The 23581-nt window shown below is 35.6% G+C and overlaps 1 protein-coding gene across 1 annotated transcript; it reads right to left on the reverse strand.

The window, feature by feature from the left end:
- Window positions 1–1024: 1024 nt before the first annotated feature.
- Window positions 1025–23317, reverse strand: eif4e3 (eukaryotic translation initiation factor 4E family member 3). The gene is given in 7 exon segments (NM_001004589.1): window positions 1025–3073; window positions 4480–4635; window positions 5998–6064; window positions 6775–6835; window positions 11915–12009; window positions 14899–14971; window positions 23013–23317. Coding segments are annotated over 7 exon segments (675 nt in total). The 5' UTR covers window positions 23189–23317; the 3' UTR covers window positions 1025–3026.
- Window positions 23318–23581: the final 264 nt, after the last annotated feature.

Raw genomic sequence — 23581 nt, forward strand, 5'->3', positions numbered from 1 at the left:
CGCTGTTACTACGGCAAGCCTTTTTAACATTCAATCTGTAAATTAAATCATATTAGTATATTTATGTCACTGGTAACTATTTAAATTTACTCTAGAAATTAGTATGTTTTCCATTTAGTATTTAAGTACTAGTAGCGCTTAGTGTTTGACGGTGCTTACTTTTCAGACCAGTCATACAATGACGTTAAATAATAACGATTTTAAATTAGTAAGGCAGGCTTTATTGCTTGTCAAAGATTTAGAAAATGTACAAGTTTCTTAATTATTAGTATCGAATAAAGAACTACTAGTATCTATTAAATTCTAGGTTCTGGTATCTAAAGCATTTAGTAACTTAGTGTCTTTTAAAAACTCTGTTGTTTCAACCCAAATTGAGATAAAATGAGGTCAAACAGATATAAACGCAACTGTTGAGTTAAATCGGACTCACAAATTTAATTTCATTTGTAATTAACAGGTTGTATTTGTCCCTATTTTACCAAATTTGGTTTAAAATGTAGTCATAGTAGAGTCTAATCAGTATTTATTAGAAGCTATCAACAACAGAACTATTAACAACAACATTATAAACACGAGTAGTCTGAATAAACCACTTAAGACTCCAGAAATAAAAACTAAGAACTTATTTTAGAGAAAAAGACATGTGAATGTAAAATGCTAGAAATTAGGTTGAAATGTCGTGCAGCGCCATCTAGCGACAAACAAATACTTCACTGAATGCAACTTTAAAGGGATAGTTCACCCAAATACGAAAATTTACTTACCACTACTATTTACTTTCCTCTGTTGAACACACAAAAGAAAAACAGTTTGAAGAAAGCTAATAAGACAAAAAATACTTTGGAGGTCAACGGTTACAGATTTTTATCTTTAGTATTCAACAAAAGAAAGAAACTAAAGGGATGAAACCACTTAAGAGTGAGTAAATAGGTGATTAAACTAAGTTTTGGGTAAGCTATCCCTTTAAACTTTATGAATCCATTTTAAACAGTAATTTTATTGAAAATAACCGCAACACTCATAATTTTGTATTCTGCTTCGTATTTATTCAATATTTCAAAACCTATAAGCAAAAGAAAAGAAAGAAAATTAATATTATAACTGATTAAATACATTAAACATTCTATGAGTGAAACCCTGGGAGAACACAAGGCACCGTTCCAGAAGATTGACAATCAGTGTGAGGTTTCAGATCCTGATTGGGAGCCTGGAAAAACTGACACGAATGCTTCACAAACAAAAGAAATCCACCTCAGTACTCGCATCTCAGTGACAGGTAGGAAAAAGGCTGAAATATGAAAAGTCAGCTGCATGTACAGGTTATTTTGCACAATTCCTGCCCACATCAAGGACGAACTCATAATTGTGCTTCTTAGTGCATTACGGACCTGGTTCATGATGCAGGTCATTTTGGGCTTAAGTTTCAAACTTGACAAACCACAACAAAATCCAATCAGCATCAAGATGTGAGCTGCAAGCGAGACAAACGCGAATTTAACTCAGAAGCCATGTGCAGATCTCAGACGATGATGAATTACAACACAGGAGAACAGAAAAGATATCTCTTTGGTACTGAACAACTAAAAATATAAATGCTCTGATGATTACACAGATCATTTTCAGTTTCTTATTTTGACGATATCTACACTAGCTCCCCTCGACGCACACATATTTCCATCCATTCAAGCACAGCAAAACAAACTACAATGATGAGCACTCTGAAACAAGACACAGTGTGATTACAGCGAATAAAAAGGCAGTTAGGAGCAAATGCATAAGTTACAAAAAATAATAATAATAATTCTGGCGATGGTGAAAATATTAAGCTACTCTGACAAAGACAAGACACGCATGGGGTTACAGTTAATAACACCTTGAACAGAATGCTGGATATTATTCACAACGCAGTAACCAAAACACAAAAGACGTTTAACAGTGCTGTGACGCCATTCTAAAACAGCTTTCATTTACGTAAAATACTACAAGAGGAGGTCTGGATTAGCGCTGGGCAATGATTGTTGATTAAATGGCATGCAAAATAAAGGCTTGTATTTACATAACGTGTGCGTTTGTATGTTTTTTTACGTATACACAGTTTTATTTATATTTAGACAAAACGTGTTTATGTGATAAAAAATAAATACAAATTCAAATATTTACGTAAATAATTTTGATTTGTTGTTGTATTTTGTATGTGTTTGTATTTATATGCACACACAAATATATATTGTGTAAAAACAAACTTTTTTAGTTGAATGCAATTCAATCCGGATTGATCATTTCCCAGCACTAGTCTTTTAAAGCATGAAAGCAAAGCCGTTTTACCCTTGGGATTTTGTTTAAATTAAATATTCAGTTTGGGTGAAAACAAGGAATTGCATATGCACTTCGCTGTGTATTCGCGGTTCTAACCAAGATTGCGTTCCCCCCACTTCCATTTGCTCTGAAATTATTGATAACCTCCAAACCAAACTGATTTTCTGAAGATGTGCAATACATTTGCATAAAAGATAGCTCCTAGAAACAGATTAGACTTAGCCTTGAACTTCTTTTTGTCTAAGGTTATGCCTAATGCGCGTCTAAGAAAAAAAGAGCCCTAAGATTTTGTTCCTAACGGACGTTCTAATTCTGTAAATGAAAGTGTCTAACACAACGAGCATATACTTTGACAAGCAGCAACCGTCACTATACTGCACATTTGATCAGTAATCCTAGAAATAGAGGAGAAAAACTAGAACAATTGGCAACATCGCTCTGTTGTGATGATTTATATTACATATGCTACTTGCTATTTCATTAATATTGCCTAAATATCGGGTATGAACAAACTCCTCGGGAAAAAGCACGGAGGGATCATTTGCAATGCTTAAAACTTAAAAACAGGGCTGTAACATTCTCTACGATATGAAACAATTGCAAAACCCAAGAGTTCTGTTCGCCCAGGAGGGATTATTTTTTTCCGTTTTCAGTCCATTTTCTAGGATCAGTCCAAAAACAGGGTAGATGTGGTAAATGTGCAAAGCTTGCTAATGTCTTGAGCGACCACCTTCAAACGCATGGTGCTCCTCGTGTGCTGAAAGAAAAACACATAGCATTAAATCATTTTGAACAATTCTGTGACGTAAAACTGCTAATATTCTTATGGTTTTGTTTAAAACTCAAATTGAGGTATAAATTCAATTCATTTAAAAGAAAACCCCCTAATGTCGGGTTCAGACAACTACACTACCTGACAAAAGTCTTGTCGCCTTTTCAAGTTTTAGGAACAACAAATAATAACTTAACCTCTAGTTTATCATTTGGTATCAGTGGCTTATATGAAAGGCTTTAGATTACACTTAATTTACCAAAATAAAATATGATCATGCCTTGATTATTAATTATTTAATTAAGGTGTGACTTTTCTTAGATAAAAGTCCTGTCACTAAACAGAAATAATGTACAGTATATAATATAAAGTCATGGTGCAGAGGAAAAAGAATGAATATTGTGTATGACTCCCATGAGCTTGGAGGACTGCATCCATGCATCTCTGCAATGACTCAAATAAGCTATTAATAAAGTCATCTGGAATGGCAAAGAAAGCGTTCTTGCAGGACTCCCAGAGTTCAATAAGATTCTTTGGATTTATCTTCAATGCCTCCTTCATCTAACCCCAGACATGCTCAATAATGTTAATATCTTGTGATTGGGCTGGCCATTCCTGGAGCACCTTGACCTTCTTTTTTTTCAGGAACTTTGATGTGGAGGCTGAAGTATGAGAAGGAGCACTATCCTGCTGATGAATTTGTCCTTTCCTGTGGTTTTGTAATGTAATGGGCAGCACAAATGTCTTGATACCTCAGGCTGATGATGTTGCCATCCACTCTGTAGATCTCTTGCATGCTCCCATATTGAATTTAACCCCAAACCCTGATTTTTCCTTTACCAAACTTGACTGATTTCTATGAGCATCTTGGGTCAATGCGGGTTCCAATAGGTTTTCTGCAGTATTTGCAGTTCAACAGATTTTTCAACAGAAAAATCTACCCTCTGCCACTTTTCCAAATAATCAACTAGAAGTCAAGATAGTATTTGTTGTTCACACAGGTGGGATCCACGACAAGACTTTTGTCAGATAAAGTGTACCATACAAAAACATTTGTGAAGCTATTTTGACTAGACACATCACTTCTGTACAATTGTTTTCCAAAAGTCAACTACTTGTTCCCGATGACATTATGCATGTTTTTAAAGACTGTGATAAGTCATCAGCAAGTCCGAAATGTTTCTTGCCTATTAAGAATTGACAAATCCAAATTGTATGACCTTACACAATCAAGTGTTATAACACGAAAATACAGTGTAGTCTGAACCCTACACAACACTGTGTTAAACATAAAAGTAAGCTATTAGGGTTTCATATACTTTAATATTTCATTACCATATACACTTAAGCAGAGAGTGTGACATGCTGTGAGTAAAATGTAAACCCCTTACGTTTATAAAATACTGCTTTAAAAGATATCTGTGGAAGAAGTTCGTAGATTCTTCCTAAAACGTTTGCCTCATTGGCAAAAGAGGCGTTTCCATTCCAGACCTGAACCACATCTTCTCGCTCTCTCACACTGACACTTACTCCAACCACTTCATCCTCTGCAAAAACATACAGAAATTACATTATTCTTAGTTTAAGGTCAATTTAATTGATCAATAAAATATACACATATAATAATGTACATCAGGGCTATTCAATTGGTGGCCCGCGGGCTGAATCCGGCCCCTGATGCACTTTGTTCTGGCCCTCCAAACAGTGTGACCAAGACATCAAAAATAGTTCAGTAGACAAACGGCCGCTATAGTTGCGTGCGTCTGTTCAATAAAAGCACAAGCTGCAGTTAAAGGCTGCACAGAACATGAGTCATCATAAGCGAGTGGTGCGGGCAGCCGAAAACATGTTTGTAGAAAAGGCTATTTGTACAATGCACTGATATCGTTAATAGGGATGCAACAATTAGCCAATTTCACTATTAACTGTGCTTTAATTCGTCACAGTTTATTAATCGTAAAGTCTTCTCTAAGCCGCATTTCTGTTGTACGGAACGAAACTGCAAAATGCCAAGTTGCCTGTGCGCTAGTTTTAAGTTTGAAGTACACCGAGGCTAATACACACGCACACAGGATTAACTATAGCAGCAGCTGTTCCCATTTCACGTCTTTTCTGCTTGCAGGTTTATTATTTCTAATGTAAGAATATATGACAATATGCGCGTGCCAGCAGAGCAACGCACTTGCGTCTTTCAGGGTCACGCAGTAGAAAACATCTCACGGTGAGAGTTGTGCGTGATCTTTCAGTGCAATGTAAATAAAAGATATGTTAGACGAATTATTATTAAAATGATTATGTATGCATGAATGCAGATGACAACAACAGTTAATCGAAATAGCTACTTACCTAATATATAGCTTGAATTTACATTAGAAGTGATAACAGTGAAACCATGATTATTCTTCAGACTATTTAATGGTACAACCAAAATCTATATGTTATGTTTTAAACTGCATAACAATTAAGGATGCAACAATTATAGATTTTGGTTGTACCATTATATAGTCTGAAGAATAATCATGGTTTCACTGTTATCACTTCTAATGTAAATTCGTGTCTGAATGTAGAAGAAGCCTACTTCAGCAATGCACTGCTTTTGTTGTGCTCTGAAATACATTTGAATGTTTGTAAAAAAAAAAAAAAAAAGTCTATTGTACAATGCACTGATATTATGTAGTTTCAAAATACAATATATTAACATTTTAATGTAGAAAAAGCTAACGTGGCTGTCTTAAGGAGCAAAAACATACAGCATGTGGGCCCCTATATGCTGTTGTGTCATCACTCATATAGCAAGTTATACCTCTCCGGCCCTTCGTTTGGGATGCTTTTCATGAACCGGCCTCCATGACACACTAATTGAATAGCCCTGATGTACATCCTTTAAGAACATTTATTTCCACACTCACCTGATGCACAATAATCTGTGAACTGTTCACCAATCGTAGCCAACAGCAGTTCTTTCCACACAGCTAACTGGTTGACAAAAGAATATAGAGAAAAAAATGACAAAAGCACAGCAAAAGTATATAATATACAGTTGAAGTCAGAATTATTAGCCCCCTTTGAATTCTTTTTTTTGTTTGTTTTTGAATTAGCCCCCTTTGAATTTCCCAAATGATGTTTAACAGAGCAAGGAAATTTTCACAGTATGTCTGATAATATTTGTTCTTCTAGAGAAAGTCTTATTTGTTTTATTTCAGTTAGAATAAAACCAGTTTTTAATTTTTTAAAACACCATTTTAAGGTCAATATTATATGCCCCTTTAAGCTATTTTTTTTCTTGATAGTCTACAGAACAAACCTTCATTATACAATAACTTGCCTAATTACCCTAAGCTGCCTAGTTAACCTAATTAACCCAGTTAAGCCTTTAAATGTCACTTTAAGCTGTATAGAAGTGTCTTGAAAAATATCTAGTCAAATATTATATACTGTCATCATGGCAAAGATAAAATAAATAAGCTATCATAGATAAGTTTTTAAAACTTTTATCTTTTGAAATGTGTTAAATAAATCTCTCTGTTAAACAGAAATTGTGGAAAAAAATAAACAAGTGGTCTAATAATTCAGGGGGGGGGACTAATAATTCTGATTTCAACTGTATATGTGAAGATTTTGTGTTTACATTATGCAGGCTTTTAGGTCTTAACAGACACCATTATGACATAATTTAACAGACTTACTGTGCTCTCCTTTGGCACTTTCATTTTCCAAACACCTCCCTTTGCATTGCTTTCCTCCTCCCTGTGTTCATATAAAAATAAATATATGTATAAATCAAGCAATTTGGTCACCTGAAATACACTTGGTGCTGCTTATTCTGCAAGGACAGAGTATCGTTAAGATGTTAAGGTAAAATCTATAAGATATTAAATCTTTCATTTTTTGATCGTCACCAATGCTTTCTTGGATCATACAAAACAAAAAATACAAACAGTTTAACAACATTATTTTACAAAAGTTTAACATGTTAAGTGAGAAAGTGGGATTGTATATTTTAAATAATTCCTTAAAGGGTCACGAAACACCAAAACACATTTTTTGAGCTGTTGACAGTTGTATATGTGTCCCACGCTGCTAAAAACACTATTAGGACATATATCTTTCACAAAAAAAGTGAAAATTGGTTGTTTTTGCGTTGTTTCTAGCAAATTCGTTCTTCTGGTTTGAAACTGCGTCATGCCTATTAGATCATTGCGTGTATTCCAGTGTGGAGAGTGGATGTCTGTACCTGGGAGTACATCATGACGTCTCTGAGTCTGCTGCATTAATTCATGAGAAAGCCTTGGTTCAAACCAATCAGCGCGCTCTATTGTGTATATGGTGCAACTTCATTAATATGCATGATAGCTTCAAAGACTGTCTTTACCCGTTACAGTGTTCAGACAGCAGAGAGACGACACGTTGTGTTGCCAAAACAAGTGGAAGAAGAAGAATTGTTTGGAGACCTGGGTCGTCAGTGTTTAGTTTTTAATTGTGCTGCAATGACGGTTTTGTTTTTATTTCCCGCTATAAGAGAAAGAGCTAGACTCACGTGTGGATTACAGTGCACGCGACACGCAACAGAAATAAGTTTGTATGGAACGTTTTTTACCCTAGAACTTTTTGCATCTCTCCGTGTGTAAACATGTAAAAAACGCAAAACTATTACCGTTGTGTAGAATTTTCGCTGCATTTTGTGGCAGTATAGTCTATACACACACAGCTTTCTGATGCTACATACAGAGTGCATTTAATTTACAGCGAAATGTGAAGGTTTTTTTTTTCTTCCATTCACCGTGCGGTATCAAACATTGCATTAAAACAACACTCTTCCAGCAGTTCCTTGTATGCAATATCTCATCTGTCACAGGGGGCATGCATGATATGTTCTTTAATGAAAGTGAAAGTGCCAAACTGCAGTTAAAGTCCACCACTGAATAATTTGGCATATAATTTGCTTACTGATGTCCATGTAAACGCAGTCACTGTCTTTGTATGTGTTTGCGTATGTGTTTGTTTTGCCTCTGTGAAAATCAGCGAGTGCCCACACGGAAATTCCCATTTTTATGCAAATTTTTATGCACCTTTCCTCTTTCCCTCCCCCGACACTCACACCTAAACAAAGCTGGACTCACCCACTTTCCAGACTTTTTGCAAACTAGAGGTGTGAAAACACCCTGCTGAAACAGAGGGGTTTAGTAGCCATTTAAATATTTACCAATGATCGCTCATTTTGTTAAACCGAGTGATCTTTGTAAAAATGAAAGTAATTTAATTTGTATACAGTTATCATAACTTACAACCTTATAATAAGGAAATATAAACATTATAAATTAACTACATGAAATGGAAGTTCAGGCAGCACGGTGGCTGAGTGGTTAGCACTGTCGCCTCACAGCAAGAAAGTCACTGGTTCAAGCTCCCAGTTGAATGAATGAAAGTTTCAAGAAAGACGGTCAAAATGCTACAATACATAAAGCTGTTTAATTATATTTGTGACATGATAGTGCAGAAGTATGATAGGAATGACAGATGATTTATCAGCAAAATTTCAGTGATTTTATACAACAATTCGATAAGCAAAAAGTTATAAGGCTGCACGATATTGGAAAAAACTGACATTGTGATATTTAGTTTTTCTAATATATCCTAGGGGTGTGACGAGATGCCAACTCCACAAGACGAGACACGAGATTAAGTTCACAAGGACTTTTACACTATTTTAAAGAAATCTTGAATGATGAAACATATTAATGGAATAGTCTTCGAATTCAAATATTTTGCTAATATATGAATGGAAAATAGTTGTTTTTTTAGAAATTAATAATAAATAAATAAATAAATAAATAAAAAAGATGATTCACAAAACACAAAACAATTTAGGTGTTTTTTTTTATCAGCTTGTAATTAATTTACTTCCATTTTAGTGAACATGCATATAACTATATGTATGCAATAGTTTTAAATTAGTTTATATTGAATTCTATGCAATAAACATGCAAACACTGCAAAAAAAATTGTTAATATATAAATGGAAAATACTGACTGGATTTCCCATATAGAATTTTAGAGTATTTACACTGCAGATCTTGATGGTCAAATCAGATTTTGTGACAATACCTGATTTTTTTGATGACCGGCTTGCATTTATTATCTTTTAAAGGTGACCTTTAAAATCCGATTGTCTGCATTTACACCGCACACAGCAAAAGGCGCAATGACCAGGGGTTCCATCATCAATTTAAAAAAGCTGTCCAATATGGAATGGTGTTAGCTAAAAAAAAAGTTCTTTGTTTTTGGAAAAAGCATCAAAACCAGTTTTTAAATCCTGGCTTTCTGAATTCTCTAGCACTTTACATTTGGAGAGACGAAGACACAATCTTTCTGATAACATTGCCGGCTTTGAAACCACCTGGAAAACCTTTTTTTTTTTTTTTTTTGTCAAATGCCAAGCATAACAGTTTAAAGGTATAACCCTGGCATTGTCTGCAAGATCACCATATTGCCTGTGCCCACTGGCCTAGATATAAGCGTGTAAGATTTAGGGCGGGGCGGTATGGGCAAAAAATCATATCTCTGTATTTTTAGGAGGAATGAAGGTAGACTATATATATCTGATATATCCCATAATTGGCTACTTGAGAGTTAAAGCCTTTATTAAATAAAATATAAATCATACTGGGGTTTCGCTCACTGTTTACAAATAAACAGCTGCACAAAAAATAACAGCTGCAGAAAATCTTTGATAAATAAAATACAGTACAGGTTTTTCCCTTTTTGTTTCGACTAAACTTGTTTTTACTAAATATTAAATAGGGAGATGAAAATGTATAGACTATAGATATAAGAAGTAACAAAATTGTTTTGCAGTGCTGAGATGAAATGTTGGTTAAGCATAGAAATGTAAACAGATTAGAACGCAGAGCTAAACGTGTAATAATGTAAAGAAGAGACCGTCGTGTCATAAATACTGAACTTATAATCAGTGAATTTGAGGTGGTTTCACTTTCGAAATACAGTTTAAATTCCTCCCATTTTGGCGTTTTTAATTCTTTTGAACACATTCAGGTGCTGGTTGTTAATTTGACAAGGCTTCTATGTTTGTTCTTGCTGTTAATTGTGGAAGAAATAATCAATAAAAGGTTTCTGATAAACTGCTGTGACAGCTGCAAGCGCTGTGTGACGTGCATGCACAAGATGGGGGGATCAGATTTGTCAGTGGAGTCAAATGTCGATACAACACCGGCACTGCATGTTCCTTCATGTCGCGTCAGTGATGGGTCATTCTTGAATGATTTGTTCCATTTTGAACAAATATTTTGTATGACTCATGGAGTGAATCATTCATTTGCGCATGCACACATCTGCGCAAGTGGAGCTCGCGTGCTACCTTGGAGTGGTCTGTTTCGTGCAGAATGCTCATGTGTGGCCTCAAACCATATTAATATGAACGACATTGAATAATCTCGCAACGCGCTGGGGAATCATATTGATATATCCCCAGAAGTTGATATACCACGCAGCCCTAGTAAGATTGTTGACCCATGTATAATACTGGAGGAACTGATGTAAAAATGGTTTTAAAATCTTTTTTCTGTCTTTTTTGTTCGCGTTTTCTTTGTTGTCTTTATAATTTTTGTTGGTTTTTGTGTTGCTTTAAGAAAAAAAATATATAATATAAAAAAAGGTGCAATGAGCAAGGGGAGAGAAAAAATAAAATAAAAAATGAGCGGGCGCTGACTGACAGCTGATAATAAAAAGCGCTCCTTTCTCCACTCCTGTATTTTTTCTGTTTGCATGGTTTCATTTTTTTATTTTTGACAAGTTGTTTTGCTATAGTTTAAGACAGAAACGTTCTCATTTTGCCATCTTTTAATCTAGGCATTTTTAAACGAGTAGCTATTTTAATGTCATGTTCAGGGCGTGATTTATGCATGTTTTATTTATACAATAGTTTTATATTAGCTGATACTATGAGGCGGATGTTGCGCTCTCTCTCTCTCTCTCTCTCTCTCTCTCTCTCTCTCTCCTTAAACATGCCTAAATACATGAAAACATGCTTTTGATGATGAAGGCAGGTGTGTTGAGTCTCCAGCAGTCCAGTATGTGTGTGCGCTTAGAGATGTGTGTAGCTCCAGAGAAACTCATGACTTTTCACCTAGACGGGAAATCTTGTTGCGATTTAATCTCACACGAGATCTCGCGACACCCCTAATATATACATATCAATATTATGAATGTAATTTTGCCAGATCAGTTAAATAACTGTTTGGTAAGAATTCATTATTTGACATTGATAGGGAGTGTAACAAACAATGATATAATTAACAAATTTAAGGCATGATTTAATACAATAGTGAAAAAGATACAAGTCTGTATTATACTGTATTATATACAATTAATCTTAGTTAAAGCTTCACATTTCAGATTTTTTTGTGCCCCGGTGGGTTTAAACTACTTGAAATGCTTAAAAATGTTTTACTTTATTACAGTTAAACTTTGCACGTGTTCAAACCTGGATTTTCTGCATAATTATAATCCCAACTCGACATTGCAGATCCTGCGATGTGTGAATCTGCAATATTCACATCGCAATATTGATGCTAAAACCATATATTGTGAAGCTCTAATACTTATGAGTAACTTTGCACCTGTAAATAACTCTAATGCACTTACATTTGACAGAAGGTTTAATGGGATCATCATTGCTAGACATGGTTTTGTAACATTAATACCTGTAACGGTCACTTAATACTTCAATGCATTTAATGCATAAAATATTAGTGTATATCGTGTATTGGAGGATTTGTATAGATCTATTGAACATAAAACCAGACTTACCATAGTGGCCTTCTTTCTCCTCGCATTAAGTGGTAGCTACACCTCAGGGGGAGGCAGGACACAGGAGGGATGTTGTTGTACACACTCCAAAAACTCTTTATGTGATGAAAAACATGAGAAACCCAAATCAGTCACGGTATTTTTCTCTTAATTCCAACTTATAATGTTTTAATGCTTATTGTTTCAAATAGGCATGAAACGGAAGTCAAGATTGTCCCTTTTTTAATCCTTATTTTTATATTATGATGTACATGAAACGATCCTAATATGAAAAAAAAATGTAGGGCGGTGCATGATTTCGTCCTAAAGGGTTTTAATATTAGGGGAAAACTAAATCAAAAACTACACAGCCCAGTGTGGAAAAAGTCTTTGCCCCTAAGGGTGCATTTACATCTGTAAGGTGGGCAATAAATGATTCATTGTAGCATTTTCTGCCGTCTTTGGGTCCCTTCACATCACACTGATTGCTTTGGTCCGAACCAGTTAAAAAGAACCAAAATGCAGTCATCTGACGAAATCCAGATCACTCATTGGCCAGACGTTAATAAACGTATTTCCCAAACTGCTTTTTGATTGGTCAGAATTCACGTGCGGGAAAATGCCAATGAAACTCCCGCAAATAAACAAACAGGCGGACACAAAATGCCGCTTTTTACCATGGAGGTACGACTGCACTGGCAGATTGTATCCTTGCTCATACTATACTACAGGGTGGGCCATTTATATAGATACACCTTAATATAATGGGAATAGTGAGGGGGCTTGTAAATAACTCGTGAAAGAGTAAAGTTACGTTAAAACCAAGTACACTATTGTTTTTCTTGTGACATTCCCAATAAGTTTTATTAAGGTATATCCATATAAATGGCCCACCCTGTATATAGTTTGTATGCATCACTAGACAAACTATACATTGAGAATGAAGCGTGGCTGCAGCTGGAAAATAATGTTTTAATGCATTGCAAACAGCGAAGGAGCATCGCACATCACTTCAGGAGGAGGCGTGAATTAACTTAGCTAAACTGCTTCATGGTCATCTTCCGGAAATATTACCAATGATCCATCCGGTAATGTTTTCCCTCTCCCTCTCTCTCTGTTTGAAAATTGTTGACAACGCGCTGTAAACAAATATTTTTCCTCCACATCCCATTATGCACAGTGCATCGGCCTTCGGCAGCTGGATTAGTACAAAATGGCGCAGTACTTTTTGCGGTTGGGTCTGTTTTACTTTTTTGGTCCGCTTTTGGTGCGCACTAGAGCACGACTGCTACATTCACACCTACCCAAACGGACTGCACCCATAGGGAAAACTAACTCTAGTGCAATTCAACCCAACTAAATAAGGCAGGTGTGAAATCACCCTAAATGTAATAACTGTTTGGGCCACCCTTAACAACAATAACTGCAACCAAGCATCTTTTCATCTTTGCAGAATTGTTGAAATTCTGCCACATTGGAGATGATGCATTCGAGCATAAACCACCTTTTTAGGGTCATGCCACAGCTTCTTAATTGGATTTAGGACATTGAATCAGGACTTTGACTAGGCCACTCCAAAGTCTTCATTTTGTTTTTCTTCAGCCATTCAGAAGTGGATTTGTTGGTGTGCTTTGGATCATTGTCCTGCTGCAAAAGCCAAGTACGCTTCAGCATGAAGTCACTAACAGATAGAAGTACATTATCCTTGAGGATATTTTGGTACACAGCAGAATTCATGGTGCCATTTATCACAGCTAGTCTTCCTGGTCCTGAAGCAGCTAAACAAAAAAGCCCCAGACCATCACACTACCACCACGTTTTACTGTTGGAATGATGTTCTTTTTCTGAAATGTTGTGTTACGTTTACTCCACACATAATACGACACTTTCCAAAATGTTTTTGTTCGTCTCATCAGTCCACAGTGTATTTTCACAAAAGTCCTGGGGATCATCAATATATTTTCTAGCAAAAGTCAGAAGAGTCTTTTTGTCCATTTTGCTCAGCAGGGGTTTTTCTCTTGGTTTGCCATGCAAACCATGTGAACACTCACCTTACCTGAAGCAGGTGATGTTTTTGTGGGGTCATTTGTGACCTTTTGAAAGAGTTGTCACTTCACTCTTGTGGTAATTTTGGTCTGCTGTCCACCCCTGGGAAGGTTCGCCACTGTTCCATGTTTTAGCGATTTGTACATGACAGCCCTCACTGTGGTTTGCCGCAGTCCCAAAGCTTTAGAAATGGCTTCATAACCTTTTCCAGACTGGAAGATTTTAATGACTTTCTTTCTCATTTGTTTTTGAATTTCTTTGGATCTCTGCATGATGCCTAGCTTTTGAGGATCTTTTGGTCTACTTCACCATGTCAGGCAGGTGCCATTTAGGTGATTTCTTGATTGCAAACAGGTGTGGCAATAATCAGGTCTGGGTGTGGCTGGAGAATTTAACTCAGGTAAGATAAACCAGATTTAAGTTGTGTTTTAACCAGGCAGGGTGGGAGGGGGCAATAATTTCTTCACACAGGGCTATGTAGTTTTAGATTTTATTTCCTCTTAATAATAAAAACCTTCATTTACAAAATGTGTGATGTGTTTACTTGTGTTATCTTTGACTAATATTAAAATTTGTTTGATGTTCTGAAACATTCAAGTGAGACAAACATGCAAAGAAATAAGAAATTTGTAAGGGGGCAAACATTATGTCACAACACGGTGCGTATTAAAAAAAGGAGAAAATTTTGGTTTCATTTCAACTTTAAGTAAATCTAAAGCTATAACAAATCAAACAAAATTATCAGTTATCCTAAAATAGCGTATTAGCATCTTTGCAATTTGTACTTGCCATGAACTTGAAAAAATAATCTAATAAAAATTATAAAACAAACTCAGAAATGACACCACACCTTCATTAACAAGGTAGTCTTTCAGGTTGATCGGGCACAACATATATAATGGGCACACAAAACAACTCAACACAAAAAAAGGCAATTAAAAATTGACAGCAACACTTACCTGTACAGTGTGGACAGTATATATCTTTTTCAGATTTGATTCACACTCTGCTGCCGTTGTACCTGGTAATGACCTAGAAAAAAAAGAAGACAAGCTCTATACTGTTAATTACTGTTTATTAAAAATAAAATAATAATCCAACAACAAAAAAAACCCTGTCATTATTTACACACTCTCATTTCACCCCGAACCTGTATGACTTCCTGTCATCTGTGGAAGAATAATGAATCCATAAACAATGCAATCAAAACTGTGGTCAGGAAAATGAAAGTGAATGTGAACTGTGCTGTCAAGCTTTAAAATGGTTGGCGGGCGTGATGCACTTTGCTTTTTTTGGGTGAACTATCTTTTAAAAAAGACAAATAAAGACAATCTTAGCACATTAACAATGTATATCATAGATGTTTAATAATTTAGTGTACCCCAAAATGCAAATTTATTTAGCCTCAAGTTGTTCCAAACCTTTATAAGTTTCATTAGTCTGTTGAACAAAAACAAAGATATTTTGAAGAAACTGAAAACCTGTAACAACTGTCATCCAAAAAAATAAATAAATAAATAAAATAAAACACTAAAATAAACACTATGGAGGTCAATGGTTACAGGTTTCCATCTGAATTTGAATTTAATTTGAATTTATTTTATTTAACAGGGACAATGCTCATTAATCAACAGTAAAACTGTAAATAAGCCAGTGTTAGCCACAAGGGCTACTTTTCATCAGTTGCCCCCTGCCAGATTTTAAAAGGCAACCTAAAAAAAAAAACACATCATCACACATACAAAAACAGTAAAGTTACATATGACAAAAAGAAATTAAAACATGTAAGAAGAATTTCTTAAAATGTTAGACAAAAGAATTACACATTATTACAAACTTGATTTGCTTTTAGCCATTTCTTTAACTTGTATTTAAAAGTAGAATAATTTGTAACACCCCTTAAGTCAGGGGTGTCCAAACTACGGCCCGCGGGCCATCTGCGGCTCGCGATCAGTTTTGTGGCGGCCCGCGAGGCTTTTTATGAATATTAATAGAATCTGACCCGCTATACAAAAATGAACGTAATTCAATAAATAACCACCGGGTGTCGCTATTACATGCCTTCAATTAGGCAGCAGTTCCTGTTATGAAGTAAAACGGACCGAACAAACTGAAAGAAACATAATTCATAATCAGGTTTAGGCGAGCCATGGCACAAGCAAGGAAAAAGGAAAATCAACAGTGAGTGCAGGAAATTTCAGTCCAGGATGGGGCAAAGAATATTTCTTCACAGAGGTCAGTGGAATATGTGTCTGTTTAATTTGCCAGGAATCAGTTGCAGTAATGAAGGAATATAATATTAAAAGACATTATAAAATAAAACATCAGGCCTTCAGCTCTTACACTGGTGCCGAACAAGATCAAAAAGTAAAACAAATAGCAGCTGGCTTATTAGCTCAACAACAGCAGTTTTTTTTCGTGCTAATAAAGTGCAAGAAAATTCTACGCTGGCTAGTTATGATGTAGCCCAGCTAATCGCACAGCACAGGAAACCTTTCACTGAAGGAGAATTTATAAAGGATGAGTGTTGCAAGTGTAATTTGCCCAGAGAAGATTCAAGATTTTAAAACGACAGTCTTTCTAGAAACACAGTTGGACGATGAATTAAAATAACTAATTAAAATAATTCCATAACACACACACACACACACACAGGCTACATACATACATACATATACATACACACACACACACACACACACACACACACACACACACACACACACACACACACACACACACACACACACACACACACACACACACACACACACACACACACACACACACACACACACACACACACACACACACACACATATATATATGCGCGTGTCTGTGTAATGAATGTAATATATGGTCCGGGACAACTTTTTTTTTTTTTTTTTTTTGCATCTGGCCCTCGGCCCAAAAAGTTTGGACACCCCTGCCTTAAGTCAATCGGAAGTGTGTTCCAATAATGACTGGCTCTAACTGAGAAGACTGATCATGCAAAAGTTGTACGTCTAAACTGCACAGCACAGTCTCCCCTGGTAACAGATCGTGTTGCTTGACCGTTATTGTTCTTGTGTGTCACAAACTCACATAATGGAGGTGGAGCATATCCATTTAAAATTTTTAAATCATACAAGCATCAGCCAAATATTTCATATTATCGAAGCTCAATAAATAATGTTTTTGTATTATATTACATTGAGGATACCTAATAGACTTTTGATCAAATACTTTCAGTGCCTGTTTATAAGGTGATTCAACTGATTTTAAAACTGTTTTACTAGCATGCGACTGACTAGTAAGACAATATGTAATATGAGAAAAAATCATGGAGTGCATAAAAAGTTTTGCTGCTTCATTAGTCAAGTAAGGTCGTATATACCTGAAGTTGGCCAGATTAAACTTAACAATTTTTATAACCTTCTTGGCATGCTTTTGGAAAGTTAATTGAGAATCTAAAATTAGACCTAAATATTTAAAATCAGAGACAACCCTGAGCTTTTCTCCTTTAAGAAATACATCAGGATGATGGGTAACTGTCAATGATTGTGAGAAAAACATACAAACCGTTTTACTTTTATTCAAATTAAGATGTAATTCACACAACCAATCAGATACATGAACTAATGCCTCAGTTAAATAATTTGCTGCCAGATGCTTGTTTTGCGCGTGTACATATAGAACTGTGTCATCAGCATCTATATCTATCTTCAAAAAAGATATAACAGAAGAAAGAAACTCAAACAGCTTTGAAATGAGTGAAGGATTTGTAAATGACAGAATTTTCAGTTTTTGGGTGAGATATGCCTTTTAATATGGAGCCAGGTCAGTTTCAAAACTATTACATTTACAAGATAAAATTCATACATGCACAGCACAATTCAGATTTACAAAAACCAATTTGTATTCATCCAATTCATAAATACAACACGTTATTAGTATAAGCAAAAATCATAAATATTTTTGTTGAATTAATTGGATTTAAATATATTATGAATTGTGTTTTGAACTTACGAATTGGACTTGTGTATTATTGAATCGTGTTTTGAACTTATGAATTGGATTTGCATATTAATGAATCGTGTTTTGAACTTATGAATTGGATTTGCATATTAATGAATCGTGTTTTGAACTTATGAATTGGACTTGCATATTAATGAATCGTGTTTTGAACTCATGAATTGGATTTGTGTATTTCTGAATGATAATTAAAATTTACAAACTGGATTTGTGTAATTACAAACCATGTTTTGAATTTACTAATTGGATTAGTGCATTTGTGAATTGTGTTTTGAACTTACGAATTGGATTTTGTAAATGTGACTTGTGTTGTGAATGTGTATGAATAATATTTTGTAAATGTTTTCTTTTTGAGACTGATCTGGCTCCATATTTCAAAGGATTATCTTCCATCTTCAGTCAAGTGCAGTTCGGTGCTTGTGATCATGATAGGAGACAATACACAAGCATTTCACAATCTAAATGGCATCAAATGTCAGTCAGACAGTAAACAGGACTTCAACCCTTTAGAAAATTATTACCAATATAACCACAGAGAACATTTTGCGGAAGAGAAACTTTACAGAGGGGAAAAAGAAACTAATTTTTTTTTCTTTCACTGTTTAAAGCACATAAATTACAGATGTGTATACTAACACACGATAGATAAGTATATGATAGATAAGTATAAGATAAGAATGTCAAGTTTAGCTTCAGATTAGAATGTCAAGTTCAGCTTCAGTTTATTCATCCCTCTGGAAATTTGAGTGGAATTCATACTGACCAGGAACCATATTGTTAAGTGATTGTGAAGTTTAACCTTAATAAAGTAAAAGAGTGCTTGTTTGCTTTGTTTTAAAGTCCTATGAATCTAACATTTCATGTGCATTTAAATAATTTATGTACAAGAATTTATAACAATGAAAATTTATTGCATTTAACTTCTACAGCATGAAGACTATGCAGTTTTATTTGATTATGTCTCAAAAACAGTTATACTCACCAAAAACATACAAAAAATTCATTTATGCAGATTATCCGGCCTGTGCAGTCAATCTAGGGCCATATATACTTGCAAAATAAAAGAAAGTTTTGCAAACAAAAAATAAAGTATTGAGCAAAAAATAAATAAATGCAAATCTCCCCCAAAAAATTCAAAAATAAAATCGCAAAGTAAAAAGCAGAGATGGCTGATGTGAAACTGACGTTTCAACACAGTGTTGAGATCCCGAAGCGCAAGTGTTTTGAAACACTGCCCCAAATCATGAACCGTAACACCCAAGTCATGTGACTAAAGTGTTTCGAAACACCAGGAGCCTCATGTACGAAGACTTGCGTGGAAATCATACTAAAACATTGCGTACGCACAAAGCTGTAAATGTGCGTACGCAGAAAAAAATTCAGATGTATGAAACACTGCGTACGCCGAATCTCACGCATATTCTTTTGTACATCCGAATAAACGTGAAACTGAGCGCAACATGCACGAGCACAAAACCCCTCCCTGCCTCCTCCCCCGTATGAATATGCAAATGACTCTACTTTGGCAAAACCCAACGAAACAGCAAAGGCAAAAGCAAGCAAAAAGAGAAACTTTGAACAGAATGTGAATTGAAGGTGCTGCTTTCGGAGGTAGACCGGAGAAAAGCGGTGTTATTTGCAAGTTTGTTCTTAGGAATTAACAACAAAAGAAAAAAATTGAGTGGGAGAGTTTAGCTGATGCGGTTAACACAGTTGGGTCTGAACATTGAGTGAATTAGAAAAGAAATGGTGTGATTTATTGGTGTAAAATGTTGCAGCACCTTTAACAGTCTCTGTGGCGCACCTCGTAAAACGCATGTCAACATGTTTTGACACGTTCAAGCATGAACTCGGTTCGAATCCAGCGCCTTATGAACTCTTTCTTCTTTTTTCCCCGCTACATATCAGATTTTGCCAACTATTTATCACGAGAAAGACAAGTAGGAATCATTAATAAGTTTGTGCATCATATTTTATTTGCACATTTAGTGAATGGAAATGTTTCTGATTCACGTATGCAAATTCATCTTCAGATAGTGTCTTTATAGCAATGTGCGTGCAGTAGATAGCTCAGATTACATTGGGAAAACAGGTGACCGCTGCAAATTGCGCTTTAATGTTTAGTTGGTCAACTGTATGGTATGGAAACATTATATACCTGCTAGATGAACCCGTCTCATACAGCTGCCATTGCAAGGCTCAGACTCTTTGTAGAGAGGAATTTAACACAACTGCCTCTAGGAGTCGCCAATGGAAATAAAACAGACATGCACAAAAAATGTGCGTACGCCAGCCATAAAGCTGGCATGGAGCTGCGCACATTTCCACGTTCAGTTCATCGTTAGTAAATCCAAACGTGAGCGATTCTGAGCGTGAAACTTGGCGTACGCAAAGTTTTTGTGCGTACGCAGCGTTGATACATGAGGCCCCTGGTCACGTGACTAAAGCATTTAAAGCGTCGATCAGTTTAGAAGTGTTTCGAGACCTGGCGAATCTGCATTTGACTCCCAGGGTCAGAAATACCTTCTGTCTCATATAGCCTCGTGGACTGTGCGTGTGCACGCTGTTACTGTGCTTTAAATAACTTTTGGGTTTGAATCCCGTCTTGTACAAATACTCCAAAATCTATTTTATGTATTTTAATCATGTTTCTGTTTTATGTTGTAATCTAGATAGGATACAGCTGCGGATACGCCATCAATTTATTTAATCATTCATTTTTGTAACACTGCAAAACAATAATTAATATTTTTACAGTACTGTGATGGTTGGGTTTAGGGCTTGGGTTAATAAAATACAATAAATTGGAAATTTAATGAATAAGATAAATAATTCTTGTTAACTTCTGGCCACAACTGTGTCTGATCTAGCAACATACCTGTTTTATGACCAAAACAAGACAAATTTATTCACAAAGTGTTTATTCGGATCTCTGACCAATGTTGAAACAAAACGATACAAAGCATTACCAACTGGTATTAAAGCATTTCAAAATAGCTGTATTGACCTGGATTCGAACCCACTATCCCTACATGGTAGTCGGAAACCTTAACCACTCCACTAAATCTATTATATGTTCATGTCTGCAAAGTGGGGTTTAATACCTCAATTTGCTCAAGCTGTTTCAGAGCAATACATTAAAAAATGACCACTAGGTGTCACCGTAGAATGAGGTTTCGAAACGTTTCGAAGCTTCGACACATTTGCTTTGACTGTTTCAGTTTTTCATGAAGCCTCGCTTTGCTCACCACTAATGAAAAGTAATTTTTAAGAAATACAAAATAGATTTTACTAACAAAAATAAAGAACTGCAAAGGGAAAATTAAGTTTTGAGAAATAAGAATGAACTTTGCAAACACAAAAGTACTGCAAATAAAAGTTAAGCAGTGTAAAAAAAACTACAATATTTGCATATATTCAACCGTGAGCTTGCAATGCTGTTTTCACTTTGTGGCCTTAATTTGGCAAGCAGGTGGAGTCAAAAGATCTGAAGCGGCGGTCACACTAGAGTTTGATAATGCGAAATTTTGTCGTGCGGAGCTGCGAAAAAGGGCAAGATTAAACGTTTAAAAAAAGCGAGCGATTGGTTCAGATAGGTCATGTTTTGATCCCCGATTGGTCTCACGGATGTCAAGTGTAGCGATTTCACAGTTCAGAGTTTACCAAGCTTGAACTTTGCACCGCAGCAAACTTGACGCATGACCTTGCATTTCCGATCTGACGTGTTCGCGTGCGTATGAATGGGAGTCTATGGGAAGAAAAGTGCAGTGTGAACGCAACTTTAGGCATTTAAGGCAGGCCCGGACCTGTCTGCTTTAAGCGACATCATCACCTGGAGACACAGTATCATTGAGGTGGTCGGGAGCTGCCGTTAACGCCCAAGTTCCCTTGACTCTGCTCCCTTGTCAAGTCAGGGCTACAAAGTGAACGTGCAGAAGCATGAAGTGCAAAGTGAAAACAGCATCGCAAACTCACGGTTGACTAAAAAGCCAAACAAAATGAGCATTGCAATTGACTAGATAAATTTTGTAAAGGGAAGGCTATAAAAAATGATTTGTAAATATATAGGTTTTTTTTATTGCAAATATTTAAGTTTTTTTGCACTGCTTGACTTTTATTTTGCAGTTATTTTTTGTTTGATAAATTTCATTTTTACTTCTCAACACTTAATTTTCCCTTTGCAGTTCTTTATTTTAGTTAGCAAAATTAATTATTTTTGTACAAATGTATTTTTCCTTTGTGATTTTTGGAAATTTGCATTTATTTTTGCTCAATTTTTTGGTTTGCAAAACTTTTTTTTTTTTTTTTTAATTTTGCAAGTGTATATGGCCCTAGATTGCATCCATAGCCTACTAAATCATCCCAATCAATATCAAATTATGAGTTCTTTCCAAATTGAGCTATTCAAGTCATCTGGTGAAATAATTATATGCATTTGGCAATAATTATTGCAGGAAATAACTAAATCGCAATGTCTGATTTTTCCAGTTTCCTGCAGCACTTAAAGATAGACAGACATATTATAATAAGATTATAATATTTTTTTTTTATGTTTTTAATAAATAAATCACATATACAATAAATAGCTCAAGATTTAATATAAATCTCATGCAAGTGAATGCAATTTAGAGACAGTCATATTAAAGTATCAAAAGTTTGTCTGCATTGACGGTGACCTACATTTTAATATCACAAACAAAACCAAAATGGGCTCATGACATAACTTTGAAGTACACCTTTACCATAACACACCGTTAGATGATTTACAGAGATTTAGGAACTACGTGATATCCGATATTAAATAACAACCATGACCTACAGGTGACTCGACCTACTTTAGCAAGTTATTATATCAGCTCTGCGTTATGACGCTTGTAAAACTCATAAACATTAAGTCACGCGATTGAACCTTCAAACAGCATTAGATATGTTCGTTCACAAGACGAAAACAGAATTGTTAGCTTTAAAAATGAGAAATATAAAATTGGGCCTTTGTTCCCGGGCATTCGAATACAGAAACTAGTATCTATAATAACATAAACATGATAAAACAGCCTACCGATCGAGCCAGAAGGTCCAGGGCGAGTGCAGCGGCAATGAGGTGCCATCCTCGACATGGTTGGTGATGTTTTCCAGCTCTCTCTCGTCGATGTGGATGTCGTTTTCCGTAGAGTTGACTGGGCTGCTTTGTCTCGCCGTGTTCAGCTGCAGGTTTGGGGCTGCAGGAACCGCCATTTTTTGCTTTATTGAAGCTAATCGATATGCAAGTGTGTTGCTGGGAGATCTATACTAATCTCCACATGCAAAAATTGACAGATTATTGATGCTGACTGATTTGCCGTTCGGCCGGCAGGACTTGCCGCGTCACCGACACAACAACAACAACAGAGACGGACAGAGGAGGTTGAAGTCAGGCACAGCTCCCTCTGACTCAATCGCACTTCAAAATAAAAGCACACTGACGCGGCGCGCTTTAATGAAAAAAAGTGCTTATGAAAACAAATTAAAAAATATAATTTCGCTACGAAAAGTGTTAATATTATGTTATGGTCGTGAAAATAAAAACAAATACCTTGACGTGTTTTTCATTTTTATTTTAAGTACGTGTGAAATAAAAATGTGCAATGT

The sequence above is a fragment of the Danio rerio genome, chromosome 23 (assembly GCF_049306965.1).
Source record: "Danio rerio strain Tuebingen ecotype United States chromosome 23, GRCz12tu, whole genome shotgun sequence".
NCBI lineage: Eukaryota > Metazoa > Chordata > Actinopteri > Cypriniformes > Danionidae > Danio > Danio rerio.